The sequence below is a fragment of the Lycorma delicatula genome, chromosome 3 (assembly GCF_047948215.1).
Source record: "Lycorma delicatula isolate Av1 chromosome 3, ASM4794821v1, whole genome shotgun sequence".
NCBI classification, from domain to species: domain Eukaryota; kingdom Metazoa; phylum Arthropoda; class Insecta; order Hemiptera; family Fulgoridae; genus Lycorma; species Lycorma delicatula.
Window position 1 is genome coordinate 74,139,548 of NC_134457.1, and position 13,718 is coordinate 74,153,265.

A 13,718-nucleotide genomic window follows, 5' to 3' on the forward strand; every position below is an offset into this window, starting at 1 on the left:
AGCATACAACAAAATTTAAACAATAAATAAGGTAATGAAATTTTTAAGTATTTATTTACTTTTTATTTATTTATTATTTATATTTTCAGGTAATAAAAACGTAAAGTTTAAAGGAACCAAACATCTCTCTAAAATAAGGAACATAGACAAAACTAAAACAATTAAATATAATTTCAATGTCTTTATCTCCTGTTTTTGTCTCTATAGCCGAACAGACAGTACTGCCTATATAAATCTTAAAAATTATAAGATGGACACAAATTATTCAGCTTATTTTAGGGGTTAATAAAAAATCAACAAAGCAATACAGCAAGCGTTGATTTTTTGAAGCATTATTGTAGGTACTAGAGTTAGTGATGACCTTGAATGAACACAACGGTGCGACAGGAGGGATCGTCAGTTGAGCAATGGCTACAGTGCAGGAGAAAGCAAGTACGTACTATAGTTTCATGAAAGCGGATCTGTTATTATTGTTCGTATACATTTTCGTTTAGAGTACGGCCGTCGTTCCTCTAATAAAGTTTTTATTAATGTTAAACGTTGGTTTCAGCGGTTTAAGGATACAGGAAGGATAGTACACGAAAAATGTGCTGGTAGATCTCCGAGGAAATTGTGGATGAGTAAGAGAAATTTTTCAGAGAAGCCCGGGTAAATCGGCTCGTCGTGCGAGTTTAGAGCTGGTAATACCGCAATCGACAATTTTGAAGATACTACACAAACGCCTAAAACTTCATGCATATAAAATTCAATTTGTGCATGCAACTGAAGATGACGATAAACCACACTGTTACTATTTTGTCGTGGACACTCTTGATAAAGTGAACGAAAATAATTCTTTTTTGGTAAAGGTAATCATCTCTGACGAAGCTACCTTCCATGTTTTTTTCAGGTTACATTAACTGTCATAATTGTCGGATTTGGGAGAGGGAGGAGAACTCTCATGCCGTTCGGCAAAAGCAACGAGATAGCCCGAAAATTACCGTTTGATGTGTGTTGACTGCTTATGAAGTGATCGGACCATTCTTCTTTGCCAAGCCAACGGTTACTAGCGCTAGTTATCTACTCTAGGAGTATCCAATACCACAAATTGACATCGACAACCCAACGTTTATTTCCAACAAGGTGGCGCACCACCACACTGGGGTTTACATGCTAGGGATTACCTACATGAACAAATTTTTCAACCTATTGATCGTAATGGACCGATTCTCTGGTCACTTCGATCACCTGATGTTACGCCATTCGATTTTTTCTTTGGGGGTTAGTCAATGACAGGTTGTACGCAACGAGGTTGTCGAAATCAATGAACTAAAATGAAGAATGGAAGGTGTAATTAATTGAATAACTATATATTATTCATAATGTGAGACGTTAAATTGAATATCGTCTAAGTATTTTACTCGCCACAAAACGTGATCATGTGGAAAATTTATAAGTGTTGCAAACGAAACTGTTTGAAATTCCCTATTCAACAATAAAATATGCATGTGAATACATTGCTTTGTTGTTATTTTTATTAACATCTAAAATGCGTTAAATAATTTATGACCATCCTGTAAATACATACATACAAACTACTTCTTTAAAAAAATTGTAAATAGCTTATTCATTTTTTTCCTGTAAGTAATAGCGCTAGCAAGCGGAAAATGTAAATCGAAGGTAATATTTTTAATAATCTATGATTTTTTATATACTGAAATCATAGTGTATAAGATCGGGAAAATCCTTTGTGCTGTATTCAAATCATTACATTTATTCTACTACTACTACTCAATATACCAGATAACTCCTTTTACAGTTCTTTATAAGAGCTTTAATGGATTTTTAAAGTGAAAGTGAGTCACTTTAATCCACGAATATTTACCGATTGAAAAAAATGACATTAATGATAAATAAAAATTAGGGCCATAGCGACCATATAAGGTTGCTTTTTTGTGTACGTGGTCACCAAATAAGCATGAATCGTAATAATGGGTTTATGAAACGAAGATTTTTTAACGCATGAAAAATACTAAACATGATCGGGATTCGAACCCGGGAACTTATAGCTGGCTGAGACGCAATCAGTCTGTCACGCATATTTGCTTTAAATTTTTATTAAGGAAAGCTTAATTAAGAAATGAATGTATTAGCGTGTACATTGTCAAGGGATATCCGGCCGTTTAAACAACACTGAATTCTACAATTGAGAATCACTTTTTAAGAATTTATACTTAACACGTATTAATTTTTACTTCCTTGTACGAATTAAAGGAAGTATTGTGATCGCAAAAAAATGTCGGTTTACAGATTTCATCGGAAACATACATTTTGACCAACCCTAAATCCATTTTGACTTAGGGACTGACGTCTGTACGTACGTATGTATCTCGCATAATTCAAAAAGGATTAGCCGTAGGATATTGAAATTTTGGATTAAGGACTGTTGTAACATCTAGTTGTGCACCTCCCCCTTTTGATTGTAATCGACTGAACCAAAAGTGTCCAGAAAAAGTTTTCTTAACTGCAGTAATAAGTTCTCATTGAGAGCTTTTCAAGGATAAATCATAAGTGGTACTATTTTCATTGGTTCCACAGTTGTAGCAAAATGAAATTTTAATAAATATTTAGATCTTACAAGGGGAAGATATGGGTTCCAATCGGACTTCATCTCCTTTTTATCAACTTTTTTTTTTAAATTTAATTAATAATTATTAACCTCTGATTGTAAAAAAAAATACGATAAATAATAATTCAATAATAACAATTAACAAAAAAATGAAAAATATAAGATGTTACTAATGAAATAAAATTTTATGTAGTTTTCATCTTAAAAAAAATAAGTACATGCAATTTAATAGGCATACAAGGAAGTCATGTAGTGTCACATGACATCAGATTTTTAATTTATTAACATTAAATAAAGAATAGTATGATATTTACATCTAATCGATGATAAAAGACAGTATACAATAACGCAGTGCTTACAGAAACGCCAATAAATAATCATCACAAAAGAATAAGTAAAACTTACAAATAAAATTCTACTGTTTAACTTCAAATTAAATCATTCTACAGTTTTTTGTTCGTTTTTTCGATCTTAAGATCATCAGACTTGCATATCATTACATCAATTTAATGAGTAGGCATATACAACGGTTTACACATTTAGAAGCAGATTACCGACCTGTATTTTTTGTGTAAAACTAGTTTAAACAAATTACTCTAACCTTATAAATAATAATGGACGTATATGATCTGATAATAATTACAAAATTGTCACTCTTTCTGTTCTATAAAAAGAAGAAGTTTTTACTTTATTTCGTTAATTAAGATTGTGTTTCGTTAAATCTTACGTCTAGTAAAAAAAAAAAAAAAAAATTAGTATCCTCTTGTTTGCATATAATCCATGTTCGTAAATTAAGGACATGATTTTTTTTAAAAATGAAACTTCTCATAATTTTCTGCCAGTATTAAAAAAATTCTGTTAATTAATAATTAATAATTTAAGTTAATTCTGAATGTCAGTAGTTTTTTTTTTTTTTTTTTTTTAATAAACTTCATGACACAATGTTACACTGAAATAAAAAACACCACACATAAGTCATTATAAGTACTTAACAATAAAGAAGTTGTAGATTAAAAGGAAATTAATTCGAATACATTGACAAGAAATAATTGTACTTTTAGGTTAAATGTTGAATGATTTAACAAAAGAGTTTTCTTTATTAACAATAAAATCTGAATTCTTATATTTACTCCGATATGTAATTTTAAATATACGTAAGACCATAAATAGGTTATGTTAATGTTATAGTAAAATAAGAAGAAATTTTTACTTATTATCCAAGTAACATTTTCCTTTTGAACACTTGGCATTATTCCTAGTTACTTTTTACACAACTAGTATTATTTTTTCATCTCTAATCTACATAAATAAAAATGTAAATGTTCGTTCGTTCACAATCTTAAATCTCTTAAGTTCTTCACAGATTGCTTTTGAAATTTTGACACAACTTTGCATTCGAATACGCGCGTTTTTATATATCAAATGCGGTCTCGTTTCATCAGCGGTGAACCCACAGGAAAAAATCTGAGTGAACACCACATAACTTCCTTGTACGCCTATTAAATTACATATACACATTTTTAAAAGTACATAAAATTTTATTTCATTAATAAATTCTGATAATTTTTCATATTTTTTTAAATTTTAATTGTTATTACTGAATTACTATTTATCGTAAAATCTTTTTACAAACAGAGGTTAATAATTTATTAATAAATCAATATATTTAAATTAAAAAAAAGGAAATGAAGTCCAATTCGTCCGATCTTCTCTTACAAGGGGAAGATGCCCTTGTAAGATCCAAATATTTCATTAATTAAATTTTTATTTGGCTACAACTCTGGAACCATTGAAAATAAGTACCACTTATACATCGTTGAAAAGCTTTCAATGAGGGCTTATTACTGCAGTTAAGAAGAAGTCCAAAATCCAATTTTTTTTTTAATTTTGGGCTTTTCTGGACACTTTTGGTTCAGTTGATTACAATCAAAAAGGGAAGGTGCACAACTAGATGTTACAACAGTCCTAAATCCAAAATTTCAACATCCTACGGCTAATCGTTTTTGAGTATGTGGGATACATACGTACATACGTACGTACTGACGTCACGCCGAAACTAGTCAAAATGGATTCAGAAATGGCCACAATAGATATTTCTATCACAATACTTACTTTACTTCGTACAAGGAAGTAAAAATAGTAAGAGAATATCGCCACTTCTGAAATCAACTATTCTTTCTTTTACTTTTTATAAAAAGGAATAGATTACTCCCATTCGCATGAATCAACAGTCCCTAGAGGTGTTTTAGGTCACATCTTTAGCGTCAACCATCTAAAAAATCAAGATCAACTGCAATCATTCAACCATCTAAAGCATTTCATTAGAAACCAAAATAATATAATCTATGAAGATAAATAACCTTCTCTTTTAAAAATTTAGCAACTAATGTAAGCGATACTTATGACATTTCCCTTACTTGTAAACAAGGTATTTTGGAAACGTTCCACAAATAATCTCTTTACAATTTCTTTAAATATTTTTGGGACAGCTAAAACACACAGCAGAAGTAAAAAAATTCTTGTGCAGTTCTGTAAACTTTTCGTTATTTTATTTAGTTCGCAAAGGTTTCGTCATTCAAATCTAAAATTTTAGAAAAGATGAGTAAACTAAAAGAAGTATGATTTTTTTAATATTACAATATATTTTCTGTATATAATTTAAATTATTATAACCGTAATTTAATGAAATAATTTAATAATTTTCACGCGCGCGGGCACGGAAATATATATATATATATATACGGAAACCCCAGTTTAAATGAATGATATTATCGTAATCCTCATAACTCATAACGTAAAGAATGTTCATTTTCACCCTTCACAGCCACTATGCGACCAAAAGTAATATCGTACTTTTCTTCGAAAAATCGGTAAAAAAAGAAAAGATGCTGTGGCCATTTTCAAGGAAAACAAACGTCTGTTGCCAGGTACACTACAGAAATGCTTTCCCTTAGCCTTCTTCGACAAGTCAACATTCTCCAGCTTATAAGTGTGAAGTCTACAGAAATTGAAGCTCTATGCAGTCATACAAATGTCATTATTTTACTACTGAAAATAGTTGTATAATGAACACCATTACTCTCAGAGAAAAAAAATGTTAGCTTATGCCTTAGGTGATTTATACACATCACAGTCATAAAATAAAGTTACGGACAGGCACTAAAAAGAAACAAATTACTATAACAAACTTACTGTTAGTAGTTAGTGCAAATAGATCGGGGAAAAAAATAATTACTGAAATTCAATAACCAACAAAAGATAATTTCAATACAAAAATTTTTTATAACGAAGAAAACACGTGAATTACTGAAATCAATTTTTTTTTAAAAATGGCATCAGAAATTGGTAATTTAATTAATAATCAAAGACACAAAATTTAGCCAAACTTGCTTTTTTCACTATATACCCTGCTAGTGAACACGGGGGTTTATTTGAACCCCCATATTACGGAAGTTCAGTAAGATGTTTTCAAAGACCGCACAACTACGATAATGAACACAGTAATTCTTTTACGAATCCTAAATCTGTTTTCAGAAAAAAAACTAATATTTTGAAGTAAAATAAATTTCTGTTGAAGAATATAGCCGTAAAAATTACAACCCTTACCAACTTATAGATGACAAATAAAAATTCAACATGTTATACAAATATGTAAAAAAAGTCACAGAAATTTTTGTATTATGTAGAATTAGAAATAAATTAGATTATCTTGAATCTGTAAATTTACATGAAAGTACGGTGTCCCTTTATGTAGATTATTGTGTCTCAATAATGCTTGGATGTAAGGAGGACCAAATTGAGAGAATACAGAAGTTATAAAAATATAGCGATGCGAATAATTTTGAAAATTAATCGATTTAAATCGTGTTAATTTAACGTTGAGAAGATTATATTGGATGAATATTAAGGGAAGGATATCTTTGTGAAGCTTAATTTTAATTTTTAGAGTAAGAAATGGAAAGGTTCCTATGTACTTATTGAAAGATATCATAATTATCGAAAATGTTAGCAGTTATTCTTTAAGGAATATAACAAATTTGAGGATTGAAAGAACGAAAAAAAAAGGAAAATTATGTTAACAATGGGTTTAAATTATTTAATAGTATGCCAAGAAAAATAAAGGATAAAGTTAGTTAGAACAGCATGTAGTAATTATGCGAGAATGAACATTGAATAATCTTGTAATATGCAAACTGGGAATTAAATTAATTTTTTTTTAATGTGATAAATTATTAGCATTAGAATTTATCAGACAGTGATGATTTAAGGTGAATAATTATTTAGTGTTAAGGTTTGTGACATTATATAAACATATTATGTAAAATATCCGGAATGATTTAATAAAGCTCTCAATCAATCAATATTGCTGTCAACGAATAATCGTGAATCATTAATGTTGTCTCATTCTGGTTAAAAATTCTTATGATTTCCAAGATATTGCGGGAGGGATGGGTTCTGTTTAGAAGGGACGTTGCACTACCCACCGGGTAGAATTATTTTCCTCGTGTTTCGCTTCTCTGTGGATGGATTGTCCTTATGCACCAACTTCCAATTTTCCTTCCAATTTTTTGAGTTAAAAGGATTCCGATACTAGATTTAGACTCTCTAAATATATGCTGATAGTGTCAAGAGCTGTAAAGTCATCACTGGTGTAATATAGAAGGGGATCGGCCTGGTGTGATTTTTTATGTATTCGAAGACTCGCTCTTTTCTCTCGCTCTTTTCTTTTTGAGTAGACCTGTGTTTCCATAAAGTACAGATACATCATAGAATTCTAATGGTTGGTATGCGTGTAAATAAACTGAGGTAAACGAGACGTAGCTCAATGCAGCGATTGTGAGTGTAATAATGTTTATCATCCGGCCAGAATTTCACGTGAACTTTAATAGGTATTACTTGCAGAAAAATCTTTACATAAAAGTCGGTAGCTTAGCATGCTGTTATGCGACAGTAAACAGCTAAACAAATAAGGCAATGGAAAAGCACTTAGCTCTTCATTTCCCTGATAAGATGACGTGAAACAACTAAGTTGTTCGAGTACGGTTAAATCATTAAAGTCTTGTGTCAAGTTATCCACGATTCGTTAAGGTTAAACCACTACTAAACAGAAATACAATGAATAAACAATCAAGCTTTCAACGACTTACGCAATTGAAATTCTGCAAACGGAAATCCCTAGGATTTCCATGTTCTTCTATACGATAAAAATACGCGTAACTTAAAATTTTGTTTTTTTCTTAAACTAAAATTTTTTATTTATTTGTTCGCAGCATAACAAATTCCAATTTATCCTACCGTAACTGAGAATAATTGCGGATATGGCATACTAATTACAAAAATTATTAATGTATTATCAGAGTTTAACGAAGACGTAAATAATGATATACATTTTTTTTTAAACAAAATATGTTATTATTGAACATTTTTTTTTAATCTAATTATAAAATTATTAATATAATAATAATAAATTAAAATAATACAGTAATCGCCCTGTGAAGTAATTGTGGAAAACATAAATTCAGCAGCAAGTCTCTTCATACTACTAAGAATAACTATAAAAGTTGTACTTCTAATATTCTCTTTGATACCACATTTTCCAGAAATAGATTTACGAGTAATAAACTCAAAATAAGCATCTTAGTTACTGTGGTTTAACGCAGAATATACATGATAACTTGAGATAAAAAAAAGGAATTATTAATACGTCCCCAAAGTTTAAAATTGTTCAGTAGCGGCTCGCATACAGGCATTGTGGAACTGCAGCACTCCCTATTTCCATTTGATATTACCGATAACATTTAATATAACGAGTCATTTTTTCTTTAATTCTTTCTTTATAATTGTACAATATGTAATCCTTAAGCTTAATGTCAGAAGCCATCCCCCAGTTTATGAAAAAAACAAAATCTTTGTATGAAACTATGCGCTTCACAGTTCCAGCGGCGTGGTGGTTGGCTGTTGTGCGCATGCTCACATAGGAAGATGCATGCGAGGCTGTGATGGATAGAGAGCACTGTCGCTCCCGCAATGCCGACTCTGGGGTGCTGGTGAAAAAAAGTTTTTTTAGCCCACGTGTGTATGAAACGTTCCTTGTTCGTTCCCTTTTCTAGTTTAGTCGGTGAAAGGAATTTAAAAGCGGTTTAGTTGTTTTTTCAGTAGTGATCAGAAGATGGCGGAAAGCAAGAGGGTCTTTGCCAAATCTATCCAGATTTGTGTGTCCAAACCATACAAATCTAAATTAAGCACCATTGGACTATAGTGTTTTTAAGCGGATATTTTATTAAGTTATTCCCAAATAATACTAAAAAATATTATCTCCATTGACATTTTATTATTTATACGGTTAAACCGAATAAGATTTTTAAGCACAATGTGCATAAAAACCGTGTACCACATTCTTGAATGTGATAAAATGTAGAATTAGATTATTATCCTGTTTCCAGGCTATTCTATTTGATTCATTTTTTCGGTTCTTTTATTTTACAGAAAACTTTAACCATGGCCTTGAAAAGGCCCAGAAAAAATCTTCTGGAGCAGCATCACCACGAATTTTAGCTACGAACCGCCATTGCTAAGTTTATACTAATATATATGATAGTATATAAATGACAGCATATCATACAAATTCAGTTTTTATTTTGTTTTCCAACATCCGCATACTATTCAAATTTTAATATTGGTTCCAAATCACTTACATACAACTACACAAGCACGCATTTCTTGTGATGGTTAATTATAATTGTGTATATTAATTGTATGATTATACCGAAGTACGGCACAGAATACAAAAATATTAATTTGGTAGCGCATCAAATGTACAATTTGAAGGAAAAATTATGAGTATCTTTGAACAATAAAATTATTTTTTAATTTTTAAAAACCTGTATAAATGGGATGAGTAAAAAATTTCCTTAAGGTGTTCTTCACATCAATGTAGAAAAAATTGTTCATATAACGTAGGCCGACGGATGCGGGTAATTTTCTCTCTTTTCAACCAAAATTCTTTATGAAACAAAAACGAATATTAACATTTTGCGTTATTAAGAAAATTTTGAATAGATAATCAGAATTAAGAAAAATAACAGTTGTTGCAGAATCTGTTAATTCACTCTCAAATATAAAATGGTTAAAATAATTAAGACTAAAAAGATAATTCGTCAATTGAGATAATAACATTTTCTTTATTTTAATAACAACCAAACAACTTTTTTTGTGTTATAAAAACTGCTTTTACGCGGTAAAATAAGATAAATAAAATTATACATGAAAAGATGACAGATCCTTATCGGGGGATTCGGACTAGAGACCAGTTGATCAAGAACCAGCACGCAAAACATTACACAAAATGACCGGCTAAACATTTATTTAGCAACTACATTTTAATCCAATTATAGAAACTTGTTTTATTTATGATGATGAACATGGAAGTGGATTTTGTAGAGAAAGAAAAACTTCCTTCCTGATCAGGTTTCAAACCGAAAACTTCCGTATATTTATATAGTATTGAAACTAATTTCAAATATTCTTTTACAGAAATTCCTACCGGAATATTTGGAGATGAAAGCTATTCATTCATATTTTCAAAACTAGAAGTGCAAATATAGAATCGGATGCAGGTATTATACAAACACTGTCTATATCTATGTATATTAAAGAAGATAGGTAATCCAGAGTAATTAGTTGACCGCAATGATTGTAGTACACTGTCGAAAATAAACTCCCTAGTTTATTTTGACCCTTCAAGCACTTAATAAATAATGGCGTTCTCAATTATAGGTCGTACTCTATTAAGGATAAATCAAACTAAAATATTTAAGGTTTTACTCTTTAGTTTTGTTACTTCGATTTGTAATTAAGGCATGTAAAAGAAGAGATGAATAAAAAAAAAGTTCAGACAACAACAATGAATTACTTTCGTCGGTATTGTACAGCAACTAGACAGCAAGGTTGTGAAAGTCATTGAATGACATCAACTAAAATAATATGGTCATTAATTGTATTTACGTGAAGACAAATGATCTAAACGAATATTTATGCTGGAACCTCTAGATCTGGAACATAGACGGAGACGAAAATCCGCATTCCTGGATAAATCGACGGAAAAAAGAGGCATAGATTAGACTAAATGAAATGATACAAAGACTCGGAGAGTAAATGTAAAAAACGATCAGCAAACCTGTAAATTACCACTTTAAATAAATAACAGTAGATATTGTTATTTTCATTTTGCTTGAAAATATTCCACGGGAAAGAACAGATGGGAGCCTTTAGACCCACCAACCAATTTTCCAAGCTTTCGACAATAGGAACAATTAATTATACGATAGACGATTTGCTATCAAACTTAAAACATTTACGAAATATCGGGAAGATTGGTTTCGATGAGCGAGTTAATTACAATTGTCAAAACTTAGAAAAATTAATAAATAGATTCGCAATATAGTCCTACCTGAAATGTTTCTAGAAGTACTGCCCTTGCTAATAGTACAGTGGCGGGTTTAGTATACTACGTTAGGACGTCATAGGAAGAAGCCAGTCCCCGATACACTAATCTATCTCCCACCCTGCGCGACAAACGAGCTTTCTAAAACTTAACGAATTTTATATTAACTGAATAGTATAAAACATGACTTTTGTGGGTGAAATTTAGCTGTACCATAGAGCTACCCGATAATAAGGCTGTCAATACGGCAAAAGTGTTCTAGCATGTTGAAAGTCCTCGCTTTGCAACATTAAAAGTTCTCGCTTTACGCCAGAACTAAAATGTTAAAAGTAATGAAACAGTCAGGATTTTTTACATCTTTCAAAGTAAAAATAAGTATCCATATAGAAGTGTAAGCTTATCTGGAAGTACAACTTCCAAATGAAATTGATTATTGCAAATGAAAATTTCTGTTACGAATTAGGCGTTTTTTACCGTTTTGTAGAACAAACTAGAAAAATGAATTGATTGCTTTTTCTACTACCCAGATAAACTATATACACTTGTCTATTTTATTTTTTTTTTTAATTTCAATAAATAAATAATATATATATATAAATTTTTAAGGAAAATCATGTAATGCTTCATATAAAATATCTTCCACTTAGTTACGTCGAAAACTAATAAAGGAAAACATAGGATTTTTCCTTTATAAAATCAAAAAGTAATCAATCAAATCGGTCCATTGGTGATGAGAAAGGTACAAAGATTATGGATCGAATTGAGATTCGTCCTCTAATTTTAATCTCTTTAAAGTCATAATATAAATGGAGTTGATTTTTTTTTTATGGTAAAATAAATAAATAACAAAGTGTTCTTACTATTTGGCAGAATCGTTGAGCTGGTATTCGTTTGATCTACCAAAACACTCTTGCACGCCTACATCTGCCCAGAGTCTTTTCATTGCGGCCAGAAGTTCTTCAGAGAATGGTTCTGTGTCTTCCATCCTCTGAATAACGTCAAACACCATTTTTGCATCGGTCTGAAACAGAAAATTACAAAATTTTTATACATATATACTTCAAGTTATTTAATTTAAAAAATAAAATCAGAAGTTTTTTCTGAAACATTTTTCTTACTTTTTATCTGTTCAGTTACGAAAAATATTTTCGTAATGAAAATTTCACTTCAGAAAAAACAGTAATATGGTGATAACGTAATAAAGTAAACATTTTTATCATATGTTTAATTTCAAAAACTCAATTTACCTTTAAATAATAATTTACCTTGATGTTTGAATATAACGTGCCGTAATCTTAACTTTGTAGGCAATCTGATATGAGACACCAGTCACTTCTGAAAACTGTAAAGCTATTCTCAATGCTAAGCTATTCTCCCATGCTAAGTGTAGAATGAACAAATGAAGTAATTTTCTAATGTCTTCGTTAGTAAACTGAATACTTATATAGTGTAATATGAAATTCTACAAGTGAATGACACCTACATTTGTTCAATTAAAAGTATTAATTTCAGAGAGAGCTACTATATGTTTTACTTTTTTATTTCAGATACTTTATACGCATTACAGCTATATCACAGCCTGAGACAGTGTAAAGCAAGAAATTAATACAACTTTTCTATGGGAAATAATGCTTAATATTAAAATTATCAACTCTGTAAAAAAGATTTTTATTGATAGATTTCATGTTTATCTGTAATAATGAATTAAATTTTTATTTACACCTTAGATAAAATTCATATTTTTAAAATTCGGTAAAATTAGTTCGTAGGTATTCAATGTGGAATAATAAATAAGAAAAATCACAAATAGCAATGTATTTCCACACACACCACCAAACACGCACGCAAGAATTATTTTTGCATTTGTGACAGGAAAACATTTAGGGATGCTAGAAATGCATAAATATATCAGAATTTTCACAATTTATTTAGTATTTTCCTTATAGAAGAAAATAAAAAAATTAAAATATAATATGAATTCCTCAAAAATATTTTACTGCATTGTTTATAATTCATATTATGTAACATGGTACATTCTTAAAATTCTCTACATCATATGACAAGTACGATATAAAACACACAACGAAAATAAACTACAGGGTCATTTACGGGAACCGGATGTTTTTGAAGTGGGTTGTACTCGGGCGTTCGTGGTGGGAGGGGCACGTGGCTGGTGTCTGACGTTTTCTTTGTTCATAGCATTTACATTTTAGTCGTTGAGATGGAGCCGTGGACGCTAGACCAACGCCTGTACGCGTATGTACAGGCTGATAACTGTAACAGCTGATCGTTACATTGCGATGTTGAATACGTTTTTCATCCCTGAGTTACGAAACCGGAGAATCGATTTTCAAAATGTGTTATTCCAGCAGGATGGAACGACAGCGCACACAGCGAGGGCAACGATGGCTGTTCTCCGTAACTTGTTTCCGGGACGTATCGTTTCCAGATTCGGCGACATTCCTTGGCCCCCTCGGTCCCCCGACTTGAGTAGTTGTGATTTTTTCTGTGGGGATTTCTGAAATCGCGTTGTACGGCAATAAACCCCGTATACATTGGAGGACCTAAAGATCGCAATTCGTCATCACGTCACCCAGATTGATGTAGACATGCTGCAAAGAATTGAGGCCAGTTACCGTGAAAGGCTTCAACATAATATTCATAATA

The 13,718-nt window shown here is 30.9% G+C and overlaps 1 protein-coding gene across 1 annotated transcript in view; it reads right to left on the reverse strand.

The window, feature by feature from the left end:
* Window positions 1-13,718, reverse strand: part of Galphao (G protein alpha o subunit) — a 332,111-nt gene that overhangs the window by 97,094 nt on the left and 221,299 nt on the right. The window contains exon 4 of the mRNA XM_075359997.1: window positions 11,912-12,072. Within this exon, the coding sequence (XP_075216112.1) occupies window positions 11,912-12,072 (161 nt within the window). The remainder of the gene's footprint in view (window positions 1-11,911; window positions 12,073-13,718) is intronic.